This window comes from Anomaloglossus baeobatrachus, chromosome 1 (genome assembly GCF_048569485.1).
Source record: "Anomaloglossus baeobatrachus isolate aAnoBae1 chromosome 1, aAnoBae1.hap1, whole genome shotgun sequence".
Classification (NCBI taxonomy): Eukaryota; Metazoa; Chordata; class Amphibia; order Anura; family Aromobatidae; genus Anomaloglossus; species Anomaloglossus baeobatrachus.
Genome location: NC_134353.1, coordinates 68,217,019 through 68,243,577, shown reverse-complemented (window position 1 = coordinate 68,243,577; position 26,559 = coordinate 68,217,019). Strand labels below are relative to the sequence as shown.

General features: G+C 46.3%; 1 protein-coding gene across 1 annotated transcript in view; it reads right to left on the bottom strand.

Annotated features, from left to right (window-relative positions):
* Nucleotides 1–2,306: 2,306 nt before the first annotated feature.
* The window catches only part of HGFAC (HGF activator), a 176,971-nt gene continuing 152,718 nt past the window's right edge, over nt 2,307–26,559 (bottom strand). The window contains exons 12-15 of the mRNA XM_075333158.1: nt 22,480–22,619; nt 15,623–15,763; nt 10,044–10,192; nt 2,307–3,342 (exon numbers count right to left, since the gene is read on the bottom strand). Of these exons, the coding sequence (XP_075189273.1) occupies nt 3,166–3,342; nt 10,044–10,192; nt 15,623–15,763; nt 22,480–22,619 (607 nt within the window). The 3' untranslated portion in view covers nt 2,307–3,165. The remainder of the gene's footprint in view (nt 3,343–10,043; nt 10,193–15,622; nt 15,764–22,479; nt 22,620–26,559) is intronic.

Genomic DNA, 26,559 nt, shown 5'->3' with positions numbered 1-26,559 from the left:
ATGACCTCTGAGGGAGACCCAGCTTTCTCACACTGGGCCCTACATTATGCTGCAAAATTTGTTGGTAGTCTTCAGACTTCATAATGCCATGCACACGGTCAAGCGGTCCAGTGCCAGAGGCAGCAAAGCAACCCCAAAACATCAGGGAACCTCCGCCATGTTTGACTGTAGGGACCGTGTTCTTTTCTTTGAATGCCTCTTTTTTTTTTTTCCTGTAAACTCTGTTGATGGCTTTTCCCAAAAAGCTCTACTTTTGTCTCATCTAACCAAAGAACATTCTTCCAAAACGTTTTAGGCTTTCTCAGGTAAGTTTTGGCAAACTCCAGCCTGGCTTTTTTATGTCTCGGGGTAAGAAGTGGGGTCTTCTTGGGTATCCTACCATACAGTCCCTTTTCATTCAGACGCCGATGGATAGTATGGGTTGACACTGTTGTACCCTCGGACTGCAGGGCAGCATGAACTTGTTTGGATGTTAGTCGAGGTTCTTTATCCACCATCCGCACAATCTTGCGTTGAAATCTCTCGTCAAATTTTCTTTTCCTTCCACATCTAGGGAGGTTAGACACAGGGCCATAGGCTTTACACTTCTTGGTGACACTGCGCACCGTAGACACAAGAACTTTCAGGTCTTTGGAGATGGACTTGTAGCCTTGAGATTGCTCATGCTTCCTCACAATTTGGATTCTCAAGTCCTCAGACAGTTCTTTGGTCTTTTCTTTTCTCCGTGCTCAATGTGGTGCACACAAGGACACAGGACAGAGGTTGAGTCAACTTTAATCCATGTCAACTGGCTGCAAGTGTGATTTAGTTATTGCCAGCACCTGTTAGGTGCCACAGGTAAGTTACAGGCGCTGTTAATTACACAAATTAGAGAAGCATCACATGATTTTTCAAACAGTGCCAATACTTTGTCCACCCCCTTTTTTATGTTTGGTGTGGAATTATATCCATTTTGGCTTTATGACCATTTTTATTTTTTTTTTTTCATTGAAGAAAGATTAAATGAAGATAATAATACCAAACAATTTGTGATTACAATCATTTTCAGGAAGAAACTGAGTATTATCTGACAGAATTGCAGGGGTGCCAATACTTTTGGCCAACACTGTATATACACACACACACACACACATATATATACGGTATATCTATATATCGCTATCTCACACGCACATATTATATAAGGTATATATATGACACACACATATGCCCAGTGTGTAGGAGATTGCTATAAATCCCTTCCACGCTGCTGCAGATTTAAGATTCTGCATTTTTTGTGCAGCACCAAAAACTCATTGTGGGAATATAACCTAAGGATTTTTTTTCTCACCTGGCTTTTTTTTCTGCATTTTTTTTCTGCATAAAAGAAAACACTATGGACGGTGAAGTGCAGTCTAAATTTTATGCATATTTGGTGCATTTTATTAATGTGCTTTTTGATGCTTTTTTATACATTTTTCAGTGACAAGCCATTTTGATCTCAATGGGGAACAACTGCTAGAATTGACATGCTGTGTTTTGGTTTGCTTTTTTGTTTTTTTTTTCACTTTTTTAAACACAAAAAGTCCCCACGTGAAGGATATTTTACAAATCTAATTTATTCTGGCTTCACTGTAAAGCACTGCATTTTTTTCCATAAAAAAGAAGCCTAATAAAAAAAGCTTAATCTGAACAAGTCAAGCTGTCACGCTGCAGATTTCACATCCACATCACAGGTTCAGTGCTTCCCTCCCCCCCCTTCCCAGTGAGTGGATGAGATTTTGAAACATCTCATCCACTTTGCAGCTACTGTAATAAACTGTGGATTTTTCGCTCGCACGTCCAGACACAAAATTCATAGTAAAATCCCCACTTGTAAACTTACAATGAATAAGAACGCGTTTGTTCTTCATAGGCTACCTACTATGGATTTTGTGTAGGTTCTTATGTCTTGATGTTATAAAAAAAAATAATGAAATGTTTGGAAAATAAAAGGATGTTTTTAAGAAGTCGCTGATTGCTGGATATTTACCTATTCCACTTGTGAGCCTACTCTATATCCACAGGATAGGTGATAGAAGTATGGCCACTGAAGGTCCTACTGGTCACCGGTCACTACAAACGGGGCCTCCAGTCTATGGTCCGTCCTCTGTGTAGAAGACTTCTTTGGTACTGCATGAATCTCTATTGAGCTGACAAAGGCATGCAAGTACAGCAAAACCACAGTAAGGATGAGCTGCCCACTATGGACCTCCATTCTAGTGATCATGTGAGTCCCAACAGTGGAGAACCCAACAATCATACCATCATTACCTAAAAATCAATGTATGGGATTGGTGATAGAGGAAAGTATCTCTGGGAATTACACAGAGAACTAAAGGAGCGGAAGTGCACATACTCAACATCCGATGCACTTCCAAGAATCTACTTAAAAGGCCAAAACATTGATGTGCTTTAGTAGGGGGGAGGAATCTTTGTCCTGGGGGTAAGAAGCTTAAAGTCGCAACTCTATCATGTGTTTTCAATCTGGACATTTATCATACAACTTCAAAAATATTGTTCTCGAAATGATTGTTTCTGTCATCCATTGTAACTAGAGATGAGCAGACCGGTGCATGTTCAGATTTGCAGTGTTCGACCGGACTTTAGTTAAAAGTTCGTTTTGGGATCAAGACTTGACCTGAACTTGTTCCCGGACCCCAAACCAAATAGAAGTCAATGGGGACCCGAACTAACAGGCTCGACTTGAGTAATGAGTATAATGGAAGTCAACGATTGGGTAGTTCAGCTGTCTGCTGACATATAGCCAGCCATAAACAGACCATTTCCAAGGCATGGGGGTGAAGGGTTTTGTTAGTTATTGTTTTTATGGAATCACAGCATCCGAAAAAGTGTTTTTACCCCTCATGAGAGTCATTCAGAGACTACAAGTGGCTCTCACTGTGCCGAGCACCCAAGTAGCCCAATGCTCCATCGAGTGGTCAGCATACGAACAGCACCTGAACTCTGACAGATTTTTTTTTTTTTTTAAAGACAGTGTTCGGTTTTGAGCCCCGGACAACCACTATCCGGTACGAACCCCGACTTTTACAGTTTGCGTTAGCTCATCTTTAATTGTAGTATATACTTTTCTGAGAAACTTTGACTTTTGTATCTTTATTTTGAACTTCAGAAAAAGAACAATTATCATTTCTTATCTATTTTTTTGGGCATGATTTTGTTATTGATCCACTCAACATAGTTGGACACTTTTGTATACACTCCAGGCTTGTTGACTCTCCCGCATCCATCACCCCAGCTAACAATCCCATAAAGGTAGGAGACCTTATCGCGTTGACAAGCCAGTGGGCCTCCTGAGTCACCCTGGAATAAAAAAAAAAAAAAGAGAAGATCATAAATTGAAACTTTACTTTCAACCATATAAATATAGTATAAAACTACAAGGAACAAGGAGCTGTCTAGTTTAGAAACCCCACTCATATATTAAGATATGTATACTGATTTCTAGTTCACAGTTATTGCTAACAAGCTTGTGAGACATATAAATATATGCATTCATGTACTTTTTCTGTATCTGTTTAAAAAATTTTAATAAAAAACATTCAGTTATAAAAAAAAAAAAAAAAGAAACCCCACTCATATATACATTAATAGAGAGGGGTTCACTGTATTGTCAAGAGATGAACACCCTAAAAAATGAGCATCTCCTACTCTGGAGAACCATTCTTGTCCTGCACTATACAGAGAACCCATTAATGTGAATTGTCCCTTTGAGATCCTTAACCCCTTCCCTCTATGACCAGTTTAATTTTTTATTCCTCCCATAAATTTTTGTATTTTTTCAGACAGACATATAAGAGCTTTTCTTTTTCGCATTATCAGGATGATTTGTGTTTGTTTTTTGTTTTTTTAAATCCACCTTTTACCATATAATGTATTAGAAAACAGAAAAAAATAAATCTTGAGGAGTAGAATTCTACATTTTTAGGTTCCATTTTTTCAGTATTCATTTGCTGTATAAATGTCATGTTATTCTGAAGGTCAATGACAAATTTATACCAGTTTTTTTTTACATTTTACTACCTTAAAATAAACCTTTTTTTATGGGTCGAGTTGCAGTTATTATTGCAACTATTTTTAGGCTATGTGCACACGTTGCGTTTTTTTCAGCGCGGAAAAAAACGCACCCTCTGGCAGAGGGGAGAATTGTAAACAATGCGTTTTGGGAAAAAACGCATCAAAAACGCATGCGTTTTTCGTGCGTTTTTCATGCGTTTTCTTCAGGTGCGTTTTTGACCACATGATCCAGTGACAGTGCCACAGTACATCCAGTACACAGTGCCAGCCTTCCTGCAGAGATGTGAGTGTTGTCCACGGGAGAACGCAGCTGCCCATGCCCACGATTTGGGTTCAGGCTGCTGTGGAGCTCTATGCTACCTGCAGAGAACACTCTTGTCTTCGCAGCATAAATTGACATGCTGAGGCTCGAGAAGCTGCGCCACAGGTCAGTGTATGCTGCGGAGAAAAGAAGCACAGTGGGCACGGGATTTCTAAAAATCCTTCCACTGTGTTTCTACTGCACAATGCAGCGCTATGGATGCAGGGAAAACACTCTGCGCCCATAACGCTGCAAACCCCGATTGTGGGCACACAGCATAAAATGTGTCAATGGATGTCAAACATATATATAACGTCCCACCCCCCTGCATATTCTAAGCTGGCGCCCTTTAGTGCCTTTCATGTGGCACTAAAGGGTGTCTAGCCTTGTATTTAGCCCAAAAAAAAAAATAATTAAAATAAATGACGTGGGGTCCCCCCTATTTTTGATAGCCAGTCAGGGTAAAGCAGACAGCTGTAGCCTGCAAACCACAGCTGACAGCTTCATCTTGTCTGGTGATCAATTTGGAGGGCTCCCCAAGCTGCTTTTTTTTTTATTTATAAATAATTAAAAAAAAAAAAACAAAAAAAAAACGTGGTGTCCCCCCAAATTAGATCACCAGCCAAGGTGAAGCTGACAGCTGGGGTCTGGTATTCTCAGGATGGGAAGAGCCATGGTTATTGGACTCTTCCCAGCCTAAAAATAGCAGGCCACAGCCGCCCCAGAAGTGGCGCATCCATTAGATGCGCCAATCCTGGCGCTTCGCCCCAACTCATCTCGCGCCCTGGTGCGGTGGCAAACGGGGTAATAAATGGGGTTGATACCAGATGTGTAATGTTACCTGGCATCAAGCCCAGCAATTAGTGATGTCACGGCGTCTATTTGATACCAGACATAACTAATTGACAGTAATAGCAAAAAAAATTGACAACCAAAAAAAATTTATTTGAAAAAACACTCCCCAAAAACGTATCCTCTTTAACCAATTTATTGAAAAGAAAAAAAATTGGGTCCGCAGTATCCATTTTTGACGTCCCACGTTGCCTCTGGACCTTCTAAAATATGGGGGGCACGCTCAGGGAACGTGTCCCCCATTTTCTAGTAGTGCAGACCCTCCATTTGAGGAGAGTGGGTGCAAAGAATCTGCACCCACTCTCCCCAGGTCACAGCTGCACAGTGCCGAGCAGCAGCAGCCAGCACAGCTCACACTGAACACAGGAAGCCGTCAGCTGCTCGACACATGTGACCGGCGTGCACTGTGAAGGAGGAGGGGGCCGCGGAGGATCAGCGCTGTGACAGGTACGGGGGTTACCGGGGAACACCGAAGGACACCGGGGGTAATAGGGGGTGACCTAGCAGGGCCTGGGGAGCAGTTTTCTGTCGCATGTGTTATTGCACATGCGACAGAAACAGAGGAGTAGGGCGGCCGGTGCGCTGCTGTGCGCGTGGCCATGTTGGATTTTCGGGAGGGGGGTCGGGGCGGGCACTTTGGCGACACCGGGGGCTTTCCTGAACTTTGCCAGGAAGTGAGGTCAACAGGAAACCTCTTGACCTCACTTCCAGGTAAATGCCTGCGTTCTGTATGCCGACAAAGCCCGCGGACCGCAACAAAAAAGCAGCGAACTGCGGTGTAGCTGCGTTCTGACCCGCATCATTGATTTCAATGGGGGAAGAACGCAGCCACAATGCACAAAAGAAGTGACATGCTGCTTTTCTTTCCGCACCGATTTTTGGCATCCAAAACGTTGCGTTTAGAAACGCAGCGTGTGCACTGATTTTTCGGCTTTCTCCTACTCTTTGCTGGGAAAGCTGAACGCATGCAATTTGCCACTTAAACGCTGCGGTTCTAAACGCAGCGTTTCCGCGGTAAAAAACGCAACGTGTGCACACAGCCTTACTTTTGTATTGCAATGTATTATCATTTTGTGGTGGAGATTAAAAGGAGTTATCTGGCACTATTTTCCTTTTTTTACTGTAGGCCTAAGAACCAAGATGTAGGTAGCTGCTAACTACCTGCCTGTTCTACCTGGCGCCGGCTCAGAGTGGTCATCTACTGCTATTGCCGTCAATTTAGCTGCTTCTCGGCTACTTCTTCTCCACTTGGTTGATGGGGCATGACAACATCATGCTGATTGACAACCGCCTGTCATGACGACAATGAGATAGCGGGGAACCAGGGCTCCTAAGCGGTCCCTCAACCTGGGGGACCCTATGCTATCCCTAACCTGGGGGATACTCCTGATGGTGGAGAGGCCCGAGTCTCCTTCCTAGCCCAGCTCCTGACCAGTCCGGATCAGATTCCTCCCCCCCCTCCCGGCGGGGCTGGGACAGGAGTGTGTGATAAAACGTGCCAATAAAGACAGACAAGGGAAAACCAAAAAACACTAACATAGCACACACACATATAGATAAAGAGAATAACAGGTTAAGGAGGAAAACTAAGAGCAGAAAGAAAGCTACAAAATGACAGAGGTAAACTCCACAATGGCACCAAGCAATAAGCAGAACTTTCACAGGAAGTAAGTCTGGAACACCACACCTCACAGACCAACATAGAATATACTATAGCTGGCATGGGTGGAAGGTTTCCACCAGCATAAATAGGAGGGGAGCAGATATGATAGGCCTCCCCACAATATGTGATTAAAGGAGCAAATAGATCAGCAGGCATTAAATTTTGCTAGCCTGTCTATGAATCAGCACACAGCATGTAGACTCCTGAGTCTGCCTGTGTTGATCCCAGTCACCAAAGAAACCATCAGGCTGAGTGTCAGAATCTGCAATCTGAACAGCACCCAATGCAGTCATGACAGCTTCAGCAAAACTCCGTTTGACACTGCCTCCTCGCAAGTAGGCAACGGGGAGCTAGCTGTTAATCAGCATGACATTGGCAGTCACGCCCAGTCAACACAGCAGAAGAGAAGGTGCTTGATGGCAACTGCATTTTATTTTATTTAAGCCCAATCCTGACATCCACCATACATCTACGGCACCATTCAGAGGCTGAGTCTGCCCCATTTCTGACAAATGATGACTGTTAGACAGCCATCATCTGCTCCTAACAGCAGCGGATAAATCCATCTCCGGCAGCTGATGTTAACGCTTTAAATGCCACCGTAAAACTCTGACATCAGCATTTAATAAGCGCAAACCAAAGGGCATGTGAGGTGAAAATGAGTTGCCATTGCAGCCAGTAGTCTAATGAAGTGCCCCATTCGAAGCAGATCACTCATCTCTACTAGAGAGAAAAATGCTTGAGTTCCCCATTGACTTCCATTATACTCTGGTACTCGAGTCAAGCCCGTCCGAGAATCTGACTGCTCATTGTCACGGCTGTCTCTCTGCATTATGAGACTAGTGACAGATTCAGGACTTGAGTAATTTCCATTCTTGAATTTCAATATTAAACATGTTCTCTTTGCCATTTGGATGCCGGTCCCAGAGGAGGAAGAAGCTACTGAAAGCCTCTCTTGCAGTTGCCATGGTGGTTGCAGTCTTGGTGCTGACTGCAGAAGTCTGTTGTTGCTTTCCCCCATCAGTCTTTCTACCCTAGTTTGTTGTTCTAGTGCAGCAGTGAGGTTAGCGTCCTTCACCTGCCCCCTCCCTATCCAGGGACTGTTGTAGGGTCATCTCAGGGCTTTAGGCCCCTGATGAGCAACAGGTGAGGAACATGTATAGGGACTGCAGAGTACAGTTGACAGGTAAGTGGAGGTGTCCATCTTCCCTCCTGTAGTTCCCCTGAGACACTCAGGGCACTACAAGGAACCTACCCCCCTGGGACCTGGAGTACCAGTGCAGATACCACCAAAGTACAACTAAAATCCTAGTTCGCCACTCCACACCGGGCATAGAGGGTTAACCATGTAAAGGGATGGTCGCCATGGAAAGGAACGAGTCCCTGGAATTAGCCAGCCTAGTGGGAGGGGTCAGCAGTTAGTAGAGCGTCTTGAGAAGTGTGGCACACAGAAGAGGTGTACGGACGTGCCTGAGCTGGGTCTGTGCAATGGTGACCCGAGGGCACAGGAGAGAGATCGCCAGGTCAGGTACTGGACATCCTGCTGGGACCGCACCACGCACGGGGCACTAGATCAGGCGCCAGTTCTACACGGTTTGATAAATACCTGCCCGATGAGGACACCTTCACTGACTTCACGGAACCAAATAATCGGAGGCATCAGCAGTAAACTAGGATCAGGGTTCGGACACTTACTTCCCCACAGGGTCCGCACTGCTCACCGAACGGAGAAGGAGACTGTACCCCAAAAGGGACAGTCGGGCCCCAAACGCTCCACGTTATGGGGACCCAACCAATAGAGAGTTTTGGGGACAGAGCAACCTGGGTCACTACATTGGCACTGATACTCCAAGGGACCTGAACTAGCAACCCCTGGGTCCAAGTGAGTAGAGACTGTTAAAGACAACCCGGTGTGGTCTCAGTTATTGTCCCTCATCATCTCCCAGGCACGGCCCTACCTGCGGAGGGCCTAACACCATTGCTGTAATCACCACCAGCTCTGGGAATACCCACATTTAGCAGCGGCGGTTCTCTATCCTTAACCGCACATGACATTAACTCTATTCACCCCTGTAAATACCCCCATTTACAAAAGAAGCCCCAGGGCATGGGACCAGGCAACGGCCACCAGAGTGACATTCCCATTTGTTACCGCCCGGGACAGAGTACCCCTTTCCCTGGGCGCAACCCTCTTACTATTCCTAGGGCTGTCCGTTGTTAAAGTATCCCCAGTGTAGTCCTTGTTTGTTGTGGTATAACCTCAGTTGTGTGTTTTTACTTACGCCAGACTACTGTCCATAGTCTGTACCGTGACACTCATTTTGAGTACCAAGCACCTTACTGACAGTGCTCGCTCATCATTCCTAGGGACCTAACAAGTAAGGATTGTCTAAAGTGTACAACCTCTTTAATAGATGTTTTTTTTCTTTGTTGCATCTAAATACAAGTAAACAATGAATTACAAAAATGGTTTGCATTTAAACTAATAGGAATAAGCATAAATTGTCAATCATTGGACACTCAGAATAAGGGGCACTTTGCACACTACGACATCGCAAGCCGATGCTTGCGATGCTGAGCGCGATAGTCCCCGCCCCCGTCACAGCTGAGATATCTTGTGATAGCTGCCATAGTGAACATTATCGCTACAGCAGCTTCACATGCACTTACCTGCCCTGCGACGTCACTCTGGCCGGCGAACCGCCTTCCTAAGGGGGCGGGTCGTGCGGCGTCACAGCGACGTCACGGCAGGCGGCCAATAGAAGCAGGGGGGCGGAGATGAGCGGGACGTAAACATCCCGCCCACCTCTTTCCTTCCTCATTGCAGCCGGGACGCAGGTAAGGCAATGTTTCTCGCTCCTGCGGCTTCATACACAGCGATGTGTGCTGCCGCAGGAACGAGGAACATCGTAACATCGGTCCTTCTGAAATTATGGAAATGACCGACGCCACACCGATCATACGATTTCGACGCCTTTGCGCTCGTTAATCGTATCAAAAAACGATTTACACACTCAGATGTCGACAGCGACGTCGGATGTGCGTCACTTTCGATTTGACCCCACCGACATCGCAGCTGCGATGTCATAGTGTGCAAAGTAGCCCTTAGAGTAGAGTAAAACGATGGATAGGCCAAGTTGCCCTTTTTCCCAAAAAAGTTGTGGACCTCACCTGGCAGGCATCTACGTCACAATCAAAATATCCAGCACAAAACATGTTTTCACTAATTTCAGAACCGTAGACTTCAGGACTGCTGCATTTACTGTCAGACACGATCGGCACGATGGCTTCTTGTAGGACAGTGGCGTAATCCGTCTCATCTAAAAATGACAATACAATGTTGTAAATGAGACTGAGGGAAGGGAAAATTGCAACCAAATATATTAATGTGGCTTTATTAACTCCTGTTCACACACAGCAATAGTGGACAAAAGGATACACAACAATAAATATAACAAAGCAATATACTGTTCTTGCACAGGAGCCCTCTTCTGTCTGTGTCCGCCAATGTATAAAACTGATTAGAAGAGCACCAAACCAGCATAAGGAGACTTGCAGGTCAGGCAATCTCCTCTGGAAAGCTAAATATGGAAATTGACCCTTCACTATTGTGTAAGTTTTACCTGACACTGTTATTTGGACACTGGGTGTTATGACTATGTGTTTACTCATGGCAATATTATATAAGTTTTATATGGCACTGTTATTTAGACATTATGTCACCAGGTATTTTTTTTCCCCTCTGTGGCACTATTATGTAAACTTTACTTGACACTGTTATTTGGACCCTGTGTCACTCATATTCATTTACTTTGTTAAACTATTATGCAAGTTTTACTTGGCATTGTTATTTGGACAATGTATGACAGTACTATGCATTTACAACTATGTAAACTTCCTTGTCACGAGTGTGTCGCATCCACAGGTTACACCTGAAAGGGTTAAAGCTTTTTTTCCCTGAGATAACTCATAGCCTTTATCACAGCTGCAGCATTTTGTCATCAAGCCCTTCTGCTATATATATCCACTCCTGGCTTTACTCCACGCTGGTGACAGATATTCTCTGTCCTAATCACGTTGAAGGAGCTCATCTCTGCATAGCTGTGGTGTCACTTCAAATACAGCTATGACGTTTCATGCTGAAGAAACCAAGGAGTGCTTTTTGTTGTGTCTTTTCCCACCCATTTGTCTTACCTTCCTTGTGTTGTTTCATTGTAGTAGTAGTAGGACTAGTGTCTAGGGTAAGATCAGGGTCAGCAAGTGCCGAGGCACGTGATGGAGCATGGGTTAAGGATCCGTCTAGGGATGGTGGGGAGTGCAGGGATCAGCCACAGGTGAGTGTGAGGTAGTGACTCCTCTCCCTATCTCCTTCCCTTCCTGGTTTTCCCTCTGTTTTGCATCACACTTCGAGTGTTCCCACGCCCCGGCCTGACATTCCTATAGTCTTGTTATATGGATGCTACATGACACTACTATGTGTTCACTCTGAGGCACTATGTATTCTCTATATACAGTAAGCATTGCATTTTGGGAATATTCTCTGTCCTGACCACATTGAAGGAGCTAGTCTCTACATAGCTGTGGTGTCATTTCAAATGCAGCTGTGAAGTTTCCCACTGAAGAAACCGAGGAGTATTTTTTGTTGTGTCTTTTCCTACCCATATGTTTTACCTTCCTTGTGTTGTTTCATTATAGTAGTGGGACTAGTGTTCTGCTGGCTAACACCTTAGTGAGGGTATGTTTAGGGTCAGCAAGGGCATAGGCACATGATGGTGCTTGGGGGGGGGGGGGCATCTAGAGATGTTAGGGAGTGCAGGGATCAGCCACAGGTGAATGTAAGGTGGTGACCCCTCTCCCTATCGCCACTCCTTTCCTTTTTATCTTCCCTAGTTATCCCTTTATGTTGCATCACACGCCTCACCTCACCCCAGCGTGACATTCCTATAGATGCTATATGACACTGCTATGTGTTCACTCCAGGGCACTATGTATTTTCTATATACAGCAAGCATTACATTTTGGTACTATTTAAGACACTTTTTGGATATTTTTGTTTACCCTACATCTTAATACGATCAACATTTCAGTCGTTGAGCCAGTAGATTACAAATACATTACAAAATGAGCATCAAGGTTCTCTGGTTATTTTACCAATCGGTCTTGAACATCCCAGCCCCCCATACACTTACAGCAGGGAGCTTTTTTTATTCCATCTGTAAAGTCTTGTATCCATGAAAGTAAATATGTGTAAAATTCACGCCGTGCAATGAAAGAGTCGACTCTCAGGCTTTGCTGCTTAGAGTCAGAAGCCGAGCATGTCTAATGAGGAATCCTTATACCGGTCAAGACGTCCAGTGGGAATTCTACTGTGCCCCTTTATTATCAAATATGCAGCACTTAGAAATTGCCTTCAAGTGGCACGCTGACATGAGTAGCACAGATCTAGATGACTGCAATTTACACTGGAAATACAATTACACGTTCTATACCAGAATCTATAATCATGAAGGCCCATTTTTACATATTTCAAAAACTGTAGAAAAGGAAACTTTGAAAAATGTATATTTTTTAAAGGAAAATATCTTTTAAAATGGATTAAAATACATTACTGGTAATTTCTTTTTCAAAAACAGCACCACACCTGTCCATGGGTTGAGTCTGGTATTGCAGCCAATTTATTTTCCATAATGGGATCAAGCTGCAATACCATGTAAAACAAGGCTGACTATGTGTTTCTTAAGCCCTTGTAAGATGGTGACTCTGATACCTGTAGTGGTACAAGATTTAACAAGGCATGTCTGGCTATCCACACACCTACACCCATGGGTGTGTCCAATATGTTACAATGGTGTCTGTTTGTTTGATTCATGGTCAATGTGGAGAGGTTGATATACCTCGATAAGAAACCTCAGAGAAAGAGGGTTTCCTTGACCTGAGCAGTCTTGGCCAGTGTGTAGAGGTTGTTATGCCTCTGGAAGGAACCTCAGAGAGCCAAGATTTGCTTGACGTGAGTACGTTAGGTCAGTGTGTAGCGGTGGTAATGCCTCTGGATGGAAGCTGTAAGAGAGAGTGTTTGCTTGACCTGAACAGTCTAGGTCAGGTCAGTGAGTAGAGGTTGTTATGTCTCTAGAAGGAACCTCTAAGAGAGAGAGAGAGGATTCCCTTGACCTGAGCAGTCTACGTTAGTGTGTAGAGGTTGTTATGCTTCTGGAAGGAACCTCTAAGAGAGAGAGTGTGTATTTGCTTTACCTGAGCAGTCTAGGTCAGTGTGTAGAGGTTGTCATGCCTCTAGAAGGAACCTCAGAGATGGTTTGCTTTGTCTGACCAGGCTCAGTGTGTGGAGGCTGCTGAGAACTCCACTGGGATACTTCTATGGAGAAGTCGTATCCGAACCTGTGTGAAACAGACTGTGATACTGTGCAATGTTTATGTTCCTTTGAAGTCAGAAGAGGGCTTATGTTATGTTCTGTACCAGGAGAGCGGTTTACGTGATGTTGAATAAGCTTGCTGGACTTAAGTAAAAGTGTTCCTCTTGTCACCTCGAGAAGCAAGCTAAGTGAGTAACTATCACATACTTCTTGATGTAGGACGTATTGTTACATCCTATGTCAAGTGCCAGCACCTGCCGCTAACCGCAAAGACCAAAGCGAGGAGCAATTACTGCTGATTACCATTTTAATGCCCATGTCAATCTCAGAAAGTAGCATTTAAATGGCACAATTGTTATGGCATCTGTCTCTCCACCACTACTTCCCCCATAGATAAAATGGTCGGTAGCAGATGGGTTGCATTGGCAGCCGGGGGCCTGCTCTAGATCCCAATCGCCACCATCTTTGTGCCTCATTGAGGAGATTAGTAATATTCCTATATACTGGAATACTGTATTAATTCACATGGGCTTTGAAGATCAGACTTTGATAGATCCCTGTTCTTTAAATAAAACAGGTCGCCCACTCACACTTGATCGTCATCCCATTGATTGAAAACATCAAACTCTAATTTAACCTTCACATTTTCTGTTTATCCTAAAAGGTGTACATACTTTTGCCAATCACAGATATGAAGTTTTAATTTGAATTCATGTAAAAATAAGGAAAAATCTGAAGGTTTCCTAACCTTTCAAGCACCACAGGATGGCATATGTAGCTTAACATATAAACCCTGAATCCATACCCGACATTGACCACGCTGACAATATTTCATAGATCAGGTTTTGCGAATATAAGTTTTCTGGTCTTTCCACATTTATCACGCCCTCTGCACAGAGCTTTGGCCACACGCTAGAGAGATTAGAGCAGCGGGGGAACAAGAAGGGATGAGTTGGGATTTTTAAACCAATAAGTTCATTGTGGGGGCCGCTATACTATTTGGAGGGCTGAGTGGGGCCGATTACACTGTATGGCTCTGTTGGGGGTCAACTGGAAAACTTTATAGGGGGCAGTTATGCTGTATTCAGAGCTGTGTTGGGGCCAATAATACTGTTTGAAGGGTTAGTGGGAGCCATTGTACTGTGTTCGGACCATTATACAGTGTGAAAGGTTGTGTTGCTGCCATCACGCTGTGCAGAGGGTTGTGCGAGGGTCATCATACTGTGTAGAGATGTGTAGGGTCATCATACTGTGTAGAGATGTGTGAAGTCATTATATTGTGTTGTGGTCACTGTGGGGCCATCATACTGTGTAGAAATGTGTTGGGTCATTATACTGTGGGGGCATCATGCTGAGTTGAGGTTGCTGTGGGGGCATCATACTTTGTTGGGTTCAATGTGTAGGTATCATAATTTGAGGGAGGGATAATATAGGGTCATACTGTGTGTAGAGGATAATGTGAGGGTATCATACTGTGCGGAGGGTTGTGTGAGGGCCATAATACTGTGTAGAGATGTGTGGGGCTATTATACTGTGTTGTGGCCACTGTGGGCCATCATACCAAGGAGGGTTGTGTTACTGCCATCACACTTTGCGAAGGGTTTTATGAGGGCCATCATACTATGTAGAGATGTATAGGGTCATTATACTGTGTTGGGGACACTGTGGGGACATCATACTGTGTAGAGATATGTGGGGTCATTATACTGTATAGAGATGTGTGGGGTCATTATAGTCTGTTGTGGTCACTGTGGGGGCATCATACTGTGTTGAGGTGTGGGGGTCATCATGCTGTTTTGACACCGCTGTGGAGACATCATACTTTGTTGTGGTCACTGTGTGGGTATCATAATTTGCGAGGTAGAGGTAATGTAGTGTCATCATACTGTGGAGGAATTTCACTAAGGGGATATCATACTGTGTTTGGGGGGCACTTTTTGTTGGCATCATACTTTATAGGATCCATGAAAGGGGTATCTTAGTGCGTGAAAACACTAATGGGCTTTAATAGGAGCAAAATGACTTTATAAAGGGCTGCAGGGTTGTGAAATATGCTCTTCTTGACTCCTCCAATTATTTTATTGGTGGCCCAATTAGGACTTTTGTTACGGGGCCCAATGGCTGACATATCATTGGTGCAACATGTGGCACAGAGGCCCAAAAAGGTTAGGGGGCCAAAGCATGTGAAATTGAGCATTTTCATGAGCTCTTTGGCTGCTAAGGGCCCACATATTGTTCTTGCACGTGGGCCCTTCTCTGTCTGTGATTTCTATGTACACCCCTGATTACAAAGGTACAAAAAATTGGAGAAGCTCAACTCTATGCACTCTGATGACAATATAAAAGACCTCATTACTGCAGACGATATTCGGAGTAATGTACCTTCGTTCATACGACCCCATCCAGATATATCACACATATACCCTTCCTCAAATGTGATACCATCTTCCGGTAGACAGATTGTCTGGACAAATGGCGTCTTCTTTGCACACTGTCCTTCCTTCTTTTTCAATCTTATTAACACTGGAAAAAAAAAAGAAAGCCAGGGAAATATATTATGAGCCATTAACCCTTCTGGAAACAAATCAGAAAATACATGGACTCAAAGCATATCTCAATCCTAAAGAAGGTGCGAAAGACCCACCATTCACAGGGATGAATAAAATAAAATAAATAAAGAGAATTTTGTTTACTTACCGTAAATTCTTTTTCTTATAGTTCCGACATGGGAGACCCAAACCATGGGTGTATAGCTACTGCCTCCGGAGGACACACAAAGTACTACACTAAAAGTGTAGCTCCTCCCTCCGAGCATATACACTCCCCGGATGACAAATCCAACCAGTTTAGTGCCAAAGCTGAAGGAGGACATCCACCCATAAGTAGAGATAGAGTAAAACCCGGAATAACCGGAACTTCTGTCTACAACAACAGCCGGTGAAAACACACGGAACAAGAAAGCTGCCAACAGGCAACAGGGAGGGTGCTGGGTCTCCCATGTCGGAACTATAAGAAAAAGAATTTACGGTAAGTAAACAAAATTCTCTTTTTCTTTATCATTCCTTATGGGAGACCCAAACCATGGGACGTCTCAAAGCAGTCCATGGGTGGGAAATAAACAGAAACTGAGAAGTAGGCGAAACCTAACTTCACAAATGGGCGACAGCCGTCCGAAGGATGCGTCTGCCCAAGCTCGCATCTGCCGAAGCATGAGCATGCACTTGGTAGTGCTTCGAAAGGGTGTGCAGACTAGACCAAGTGGCAGCCTGACAGACCTGCTGAGCCGTAGCCCAAGAGGCACAGACAGCTCTGGTCGAGTGCGCCTTAATCCCCGGCGGGGGAGGCATCTGAGAACATTGGTAGGCATCGGATATGGCCGACCTATCCAATGAGCTAGGGTCGGTTTAGAAGCCGAGAGACCCTTGCGCTGACGTGTGGTCAGCCCACAAAGAGAGGTGCACCGCCTAAGAAACAGCGGTGCGTGACACATAGATCCGGAGCGTCCGCACCAAATCTAAAGCATGCAACGCTTTCTCAAAGCGATGCACAGGGGCCGAACAAAGGGAAGACAATGAAATGTCCTGGTTAAGGTGGAAAGGAGACACCACCTTAGGGAGAAGGCCTGGAGTTGGACGGAGAACCACCTTGTCTTGGTGAAAAAAACCAAAAAGGGTGACTCCGAAGAGAGCACAGTCAAATAAGAGACTCTCCTGAGAGAAATTATGGCCACCAGAAAGACCACTTTCTGTGAAAGACTAAACAACAAAACCTCCCTAAGAGGCTCAAAGGGGGGTTTCTGTAAGGCCATGAGGACCAGAGTAAGGTCTCAGGGATCCAGAGACCGCCGGTAAGGCGGAATGATGTGAGATGCGCCCTGCATGAAGGTGCGCACCTGGGCCAGTCGGGCGATATGCCGCTGGAACAACGCTGACAGAGCCGAGACCTGTCCCTTGAGGGAATGAGGGACAGACCTAGCTGCAGGCCGGACTGTAGAAAGGACAGGATGGTCGGCAAGGAAAAAACGGCCAAGGAGCATGGCCGGAAGAACGACACCAGGACAGGAAAATTCTCCAAGTCCTGTGGTAAATCCTGGCCGAGGAAGACTTCCGAGCCTGAGTCATAGTGAAGATGACCTCGGAAGGAATGCCTGAAGCCGTAAGGATTCAGGGCTCAAGAGCCACGCCGTCAATCTGAGAGCCGCAGAACTGTTGTGGAAAACGGACCCTCTGAGAGAACGTCTGGCCGGTCCGGGAGATGCCACAGCACCTCTACGAACAGACGGAGCAGGTCTGGGAACCAAGCTCGCCTGGGCCTGGGGCGATGAGTACGACCCGACAGCCCTCCATTTTGATCTTGCGCAGGACTCTGGGCAAGAGAGCTAGAGGGGGAAACACGTAGGCCAGACGGAACTGGGACCAATCTGGAACCAGCGCGTCCGCTGCCAAGGCCTGAGGATCGTGGGAGCGAGCCACGTAAACCGGGACCTTGTTGTTGTGCCGGGATGCCATTAGATCCACTTCCGGAGTGCCCCGCCTGCTAAATTGACCGGAACACTGTCGGATGCAGGGCTCACCCGCCGCTGTCCACGGCTTGACGGCTGAGATAATCTGCCTCCCAGTTTTCTGCGCCTGGGATGTGGACTGCGGATATGGTGGACTCGGAGTCCTCCGTCCACTGAAGGATATGTTGAACTTCCAACATTGCTAGGCGGCTGCGAGTCCAAAGACTACAGCCCTGATTTCTAGCACATTGATCGAGAGGGCTGATTCGGACGGAGTCCAAGTGCCCTGTGCTCGGTGGTGGAGAAACACTGCTCCCCAGCCGGATAGACTGGCATCCGTGGTGAGAATCACCCATGACGGGCCCAGAAAGGAGCGTCCCTGGTACAGAGAGAGGGGCCGAAGCCACCACTTAAAGAGAGCTCCTGGTCTGTGGCGACAGGGCCACCAGCCCGTGCAAGGAAGAAGTCCCTTGCCCCAACAGCGGAAAATGTCCAGCTGCAGGGGACGCAGATGGAACTGGCAAGGGGAACCGCTTCTATTGACGCCACCATCTGACCCAGCACCTGCATGAGGTGCCTGATGGAATGACGGCGGAGCCTCAGCAGAGAGCGAACCGCCAGATGAAGAGACTGCTGTTTGACTAAGGGCAGCTTCACAAGTGCCAGCAGAGTCTCGAATTGCATCCCTAGGTACGTAAGTTCCTGGGTCGGGGTCAGAGTGGACTTGCAAGCGTGGCGAGAGTGAGCGAGACACTCCGCTGACAGTCTGCACTGGATGAAGCCCTGACTAGAAGGGCGTCCAGGTAAGGAATCACTACCAACCCCTGGAGGAGCAGAACCGCAACTGGTGAACACACGAGGGGCCGTGGCTAACCCAAGGGGAGAGCCACGATTGGAAATGTTCCTCTCCGATTACAAAACGTAGCCAACGCTGGTGTGAAACTGCGAATGGCACATGCAGAGAGACATCTCTGATGTCGATGGATGCTAAGAAATCTCCTTGGGTCATTGACTGATCGCAGAGATTTCATGCAAAATTGCCGCACCTGAACATGCTTGTTGAGAAGCTTGAGATCCAGGTCGGAAGCACCGTCCTTTTCGGGGACTAGGAAGAGATTTAAGTAGAAATCTCAGAACCGTTCCCAGTCGGGAACTGGTACAATTACTCCATTGGCCTGCAAGAATGCCATGGCCTGTGAGAAGGCGGCGGCCTTGGAGGGGGGAGTTGTCAGAAAAAAATCTGTTTGGCGGCTGGATAGAATTCTGTTCTGTAGCCGTGGGAGAGGGTAACCCACACCCACTGATCGAAGACGTGTTGCAACCACACGTCGCCCAAGAGGGAGAGCCTGCCACCGACCAAGGACGTTACTGGCGCGGCCAGATAATCAAGAGGAGGCTGCCCTGGTGGCAGCAGCTCCTGCCGACTTAGGACGCGGCTTCATGCGCCAGTTGGTTTACGGACCTTGGCTGAGTTAGTGGACGAGGCCAAGGGCTTAGAGGACGACCAGTTAGAGGAAACTAAAGGAACGAAACCTCGACTGGTTCCTGCCCTGGAAGGTTTCCTGGGTTGTGGCATGGAAGTACTCTTCCTGCCAAAAAGCTTCCTTAATAATTTCATCCAGTTGTTCACCGAATAGACTGGTCCCAGCAAAAGGGAGTCCAGCAAGGAACTTCTTAAGAAGCATCTGCCTTCCACTCTCGAAGCCACAGGAACCTGCGGATAGCGAGGGAAGTAGCCGAGGCCACCGCAGTGCGGTGACAGTCTCCAGCTATAGGATGAAAAGACTGAAGCCTGGAAGTTAAGGCAACCAATTCGGGCATAAAGGTCCTGGTGAGGGAATGCATCTCCTCCCGAGAAGTAGAGATGGCTTTGAGAGCCAGCACTGCTGCAAAAGATGGGGAGAACGAGGCCCCTGCCGCCTCATATATAGATTTGGCCAGAAGGACAACCTGGCGGACAGTGGGATCCTCAGAGAGGTGCCGTCAGCCACTGATACAACTGTCCGGGCTGAAAGTCTAGACCCCGGAGGGTCCACCCTTGGTGAATGAGCCCACTCCTTGACCACCATTGGTGGAAGGGGGGAACAGTCATCAGAACCACGCTCTGGGAAGCGTCTGTCAGGACAGGCTCTGGGTTTGGTCACAGTGACCTGAATGCTGGAGTGGATAAGAAACACACTCCTTGTTCTCCTAGGCAAGGTATACTGATGCTTTTCTGCCAAAGAGGGGTGATCCCCTGATACAGGCGGATTGAGGTCCAGTACAAATATAATGGACGCAATCAAATCATTAGCATCTGCGTCACTTTCGGACAGATCAATAGGGTACATGGAGAGCGTCCGAGCCCCCAGTAAGTCAGAAGTACGCTTAAGAAAGCGTTTGTCAGGACAGGCCCTGGGTTTAGTCCCAAAGAGGCCTGTTCTTCTGACACTGGAGGGTTAAGGTCCAGAACGGAGTTAATGGACGCTATCAAATCGCTAACATCTGCATCACCATCGGTATCAATGGGGTACATAGACGAAGCGTCTGAGCCCACAGTAAGGGCATCCTCCTCGCTTTGTGACTCGGCCCGTGAGGCAGAGCCGTGGGACGAGGAAGGAGAGGAGTCCCTGCGTCTCCGTTTAGGAGGACGGGGTCTGGGATTAGATGAAACAGACTCTGTGAGCTCTGCAGAGCGAGCTGGAGCACCAGAGGCACCCTGAGAAGGGGGCTGATGCATGCTTAGCAGCGTCCGAGACAACTGTCCAATGGAGTCTGCAAAGGACTGGGAAATAGCATTGGAAAAAGATGCTACCCAAGCCGGGGGTTCAGCCTGGGGAGACTCCAGGCTGAGGCACCACCACATTAGAACAGGCATTACAGTGTGGGTCTGCCTTGGAGCCTTGCTCCTAGTGTGAGACATGCTGCTGAGGAGGAGGTTCTATAATAAAGAATTAACTCCTTCAGAATGCCCTGAGAGTGTATAAAAGTGCACAACCAGAGGTTGTGACTTACCAGACCGCTATTATGTGTGCCCTCCGGATTCCAAGCCTGGACCCCCAGCCAGATATTCACTCCTTCTGCAGAGCAGCCAGCGCCGACCAGTGTACTAAGAACGCTGAGAAAATGGCGCCAGAGTGAGGGGGGGGGGGGGGGCGGGGGTTAAGCCAGGAGCGGGAATCGGAGGGCTAAGGAGATGTACAGGGGAGGGAATCATCTCCTCTGAGAGAAGTGTCCTCCCCTGTGCAGAGCGGCCGGTGGGCGGCGCTGCAGTGTCCCCCTGCATGACTGACATGCAGGGGAACGAAACGAAACTAGGCCGCGGCTGAAGCCGGGGCCTAGAGTTAGGCATGCGGCCGACAATCAGGCATCATCGGTGCGGTTCTCAGTAAAAACCGTGGAACCGGCCGGAAACACAGTAAAAAGCAGCATTATTAAAGTAAATCACTGTCCCCTCCAATAAAAGTGCCCCACATTGCAGAAGGACCCTCTGAATAACGTCTCTATACTTAGCTTTGAGACGCAGGGCCCAGTCCCTGGGTGGGGTGGGGGTTCAGTGCTCCGTCCAGCAGGGTCCTGCAAAAGGGCTGCGGATGGAGGCCGGTCTCCTGCAAGGCAGTGAGAACCGTGTTGGCTCTAACTTCAAGCCAGAGCCCCTAAGGGATGGTGAAGGAGCGCGGCATGAAGGGTTCCTGCCCTGAAGTCAACCTTAACAGCACCGCCGCACAGGAGGTGAGAAGGGACATGCCGGGAGTCCAGTGGACCCGCTTTTCTTCCAAATCTTTAGAAAAAATGAAAAATCAAAAGAGGATGCATGTGTGTGTGTGACCTCCTGAACACAAAGCATGAAACTGGTTGGATTTGTCATCCGGGGAGTGTATATGCTCGGAGGGAGGAGCTACACTTTTAGTGTAGTACTTTGTGTGTCCTCCGGAGGCAGTAGCTATACACCCATGGTTTGGGTCTCCCATAAGGAACGATAAAGAAAGTATGATGGCCATTGGACAAGAGGTAAAAGGGCCCTTTCAGAAAGCGTTATTACCTACATTCACTGGTCCTGTCGGGGCCTCTGTCCGAACCCCATTGCAAAACGGGTTTCGGACGCATGCGCCAATGGGGCCATTGACTATAATGGAGCAGACTGAGTCACCGTGTGCTCTGTCATGCACCATTTTCAGGAGTATACACTTAATAGAGGCGGACACCCAGATGTAGTAGACTGCGTCTGGGTGTCTGTCTCCAGAAAGCGTATACGCCCGAAAATGGTGCAAAACAGGGCACATGGTGACTCAGTCTGCTCCATTATAGTCAATGGCCCCATTGATGCATGCGTCCGAGACCCATTTTGTGGAGGGGTTCGGACGGCAAAACATCCTAAGAGAAGCTTCTAATAGAAACTTCTTTGTCAATGGTTCAGCCATTCTTTTTGGAAAAATATTTTGCAGGAAGTATCTGCAGTTTCAATCATCATTGGTTTCGGTCAGTCATCTTGGCATTTATGTCCTTCTCAATGTTCTCACGTTTCCAGTTGATATCTAGAAACAGACGTGTAACTAAAAGCTACCGGGCTCCAATGTAAAATCTATAACGTGCCATTTTTAACACTGGTGTCTTTGTATGTGGTAGAGGGGTCCTTGAGTCGTGGACACCTTCCACCACCAGCGTAGGCGTGGAACTGCTACTTCTACAACCTCCATAGCTACAAAACTGCTTCAACAAAAAGTAATACTCTTGTGATATGTAGCGTATTGTCACTCACCAATGTCATGGTCATTGCGCTTAAACACGGAGTATTCAGGATAAAAAAAATATTTGTCGATTTCAAATGTCTGCGTGACGTCCGTTGTCTTATTGAAAGATTGCTGTCCAAGAACCACTCTGATGCTTGTTTTCCGGGGACTAAAAATGAAAAAAAAAATTACATTAATTACATTAGGACACTAAGATATATCAAATTCCTTCATTTGCAAAATATTTCTAGAAGCAGTGGAATCCAGAACATGGTGCCACCACAAAAATCTGAACAGAGACAGAGTGAAGCCTATGATACAGTCTGTTTGTCCATAACATCAGGAGAGGGACCCAAAATGTTCTTATTCTAGCATTTCTCAAAAACCTACAAACCCCTTTACCTGTAAGCCGGCTATTCACTGTCACGTCACGTACGGGGAACCACCAAGCGAATGGTGAAAGGAAAGTGTCTAGGGAAAGGAAAGATTGTGAATCCTGACCAAACTTACTTTTGGTCCCTAGGGTCCATCACCACCTAAGATAGGTTCCTCATCTACTGTATGTGCCAAGCTAGATACCTGACCCTAGGTATCTCTAGTGCTGGGCCCTAAATTGGGAGCGGATGGGATGAGCTCTTCATCAACCCCAATACACACTATAGAAGACACAAGGGGGACACACAGGGGGGAAAAGAATAAACTACTTCTCTACAGATGGCACAGGTAGGAGTTCAACAAAGTTTTCAGCACTGATACCACAGAGGAGTACAAGCCACCTGCTTGCAACCAAGGCTTTAATGAACTGAAAAATATCACCAACACCAGTCCAAGGAAGGAAGGGGTATATAAACAACAAGGGAATACTGATTATCAGCAACTTAGTGGAAGTGAGCTGCTGCTGGCTCCAAAAGGGGGAGAGATGAAAATCCAACAGGAACGTTACCTATTACAATGAATACTGACAGCAGAAACAATGGAAAGTCAAGGAGCATTCTGTACAGCCAAACGCTGTGACCTTCTATGGCCAGAAACCATGACTGTGTCTGTGACACACCCGTGACACCTGTTACATTCACCTTCATGACCGGGCCATTTTTTGCAATTCTGACCTGTGTCACTTTGACAGGTTATAACTCTGCAACATTTCAACAGATCCCTTTGATTCTAAGATTGTTTTTTCATGACATATTGTACTTCATGATAGTAGTAAATTTAGGATGATATTTTTTATTTCTGAAAATGTATCAGTCTACTTTACATTGGCACAATTAAAAAAAAAAATAGGAAGTTAGAAGGGTTCAAAGTTCATCAGCAATTTATTATTTTTTCCAACAAAATTTACAAAATAATTTCTTTCGGGACCACATCTCATTTGAAGTTACTTTGAATAGGCCTAGGTGACAAAAAATACTCAAAAGTGACACCATTGTAAAAACCGCACCCCTCAAACTGCTCAAAACCACATCCAAGAAGTTTATTAACCCTTTAGGTGCTTTACAGGAACTAAAGCAACGTGGATGGAAAAAAATAAAAAATTTTAGTTTTTCCCAGGAAAAATTTTACTTTTGCCCCAAATATTGTATTTTCACAAGGGTAATAAAAGAAAATGCACAACTCAATGTGCTGTGCAATTTCTCCTGCATACGCTAATATGCCACATGTGGTGGAAATCTACTGTTTTGGTGCACAGCAGGGTTTGGAAGAAAAGAAGCGCTAGGATAGCCCCTTAGGTGCCTAAACTATGGCATCCCCCCACAAGTGACTCCATTTTAGAAACTAGACCCCTCAAGGAATTTATCTAGATGTGTAGTGAGCACCTTGAACCTCCAGGTGCTTCACAGAATCTTGCAACGTTGAGCCATGAAAATGACAAAAATGTTGCTATAACCTCAAATCTTTCATTTTCACTAGGGTAACAGGAGAAAATGCACCATTCAATTTGTTGTGTAATCTCTCTGGAGTACACCAATACCACATATGTGGTGGAAATTTACTGTTTGGGCACATGGCACGGCTAAGAATTGAAAGAGCACCATTTGAATTTTCGAATTCAAGATTAGCTGAAATAATTAACGAGACCATATTGCATGTGGACGCGAACTGTGGTTTAGGCACATTTTGATGCTCAGAAGGGAGGGGGCATTTGGATTTTGGAGCACATATTTTGCTGGATTTCTTTTTTAATGTGAGAAGCCATAGTTTTTTTTCCAGTGTATTTCTGTTGGGCTAGTTCACACTTACATTTATTTCCTTCACTCGCAATCCGCCGTTTTGGAAAACAGCGGAATCCGTTAACGTATTCCGCTGCTTCCCATAGACTTGTATGGACGACACATTGCGACTGATGGTCCTGCGTTGCATCTCCCGGCCGACGCGGTGTTGCATCCACCGGGCGGATAGAATGCAGCATGTAGCGTTTTTCTGCGCTTCCCTGAGCGTCAAAAAAATGCAATGTGCAGGATTCCGTCGGCGTCCGTCATTTTTATAATGGAAGCCTATAGTGGCGGAATCCGTCATTTGACGGATTCCTGTGACGCATCCGTTTTTACACAACTGCGTATGCCCAGTTGAGTAATTGTTGAAAAAATAGCTGCAAGAGATTCCGTTGTTTGCAGCATCCGTAACATCAGTTGTGCCACTATATATGCAATGCATCCGTTACATCCGTCACACAACGCAATGCAATGGATGCCGCACAACGCACGTGTGAAACTAGCCTTACCAGTAACGTGGAAGCCTCCTATTTTTCTGTTAACAGATGATGGACCTGAGTGAGGACTTGTGTTTTGTGGGTTGAGTTGAATGCTATTTGGTGGTAATTTTAATAGAGAACATTTTGGATCAGTCCACATTTATCCTGTGCTCTTTGCAGGCACTTCTCGGGGTTTTCATCTACATCTCCAAAGTATGTGATTCCGGTGAAACCATGAACGGATCCATTCACTAATGAGGCAGCAGAGTTACTTTGAACTCATTTTGGCCTTTGTTCAGCAGCGTGCATCTTTACGGGGCGGTATACAGTACTGGGTTGGGGGACATACAGCTCTGAGGGGGTATACAGCACCGCGGTGGAGGTGACATACAACTCTGGGGGTATAGTAGTATGCAGCCCCCATATTCCTCCATATAGTGCTATGAAGCCCCCAAAGTCCTTTATATAGTATTATGTAGCTCCCATGTAGTATTATGCATTGCCCATATGGCACTATGCAACCCACATATGGCACTATGCAACCCCCATATAACATTAAGCAGCCCCCATATAGCACAATGCAGACCCAGATAGCATTAGGCATCCTCATGTACTATACAGCCGCCATATAGCACAGTGCAGACCTAGATAGCATTAGGCACCTTCATGTAGTATACAGCCGCCATACAGCAGTCCAGACCCAGATAACATTAGGCACACTCATGTAGTATACAGCCACCATATAGCACAGTGCAGACCCAGATAGCATTAGGCACCCTCATGTAGTATACAGCCTGTATATAGTACAATGCAGACCCAGAAAGCATTAGGCATCCTCATGTAGTATACAGCCTGTATATAGTACAATACAGACCCAGAAAGCATTAGGCATCCTCATGTAGTATACAGCCTGTATATAGTACAATGCAGACCCAGATAGCATTAGGCACCTTCATTTAGTATACAGCCTGTATATAGCACAATGCAGACCGTGATAGCATTAGGCATCCTCATACAGTATCCAGCCCCTGTATCATTCAATGCACCCCCATGGTCATCTGGCCACCACGATTACATACATATTCACTTCTCCTCGTTCCCCCGCTGCTCCGGTCTCTTCAGTGCGTCCACTGCTGTTGCTCTGACCTCACTGCAGGCGCGCAGTGATGACGTCACCGCGCTCCGGTGCAGAGCGCCGACAGTCACAGCTGGGAGAATGATAGAATGATCCCTGGCAGGGGGGGGGGGGGGAGGAGGGAGGTCAGTGACAGCGTTGGCACCAGGCCCACCTGCCACTGCGAGTGGGCCCCCCGGCAGCCCAGGGCTCCGGCATTTGACCGGGTTTGCTGGGTGCTGACGCCGACCCTGAGCGGAGGCATAGGCCCAGTAGCTGGAGGACTAGGTGTTAGTCAGGAGG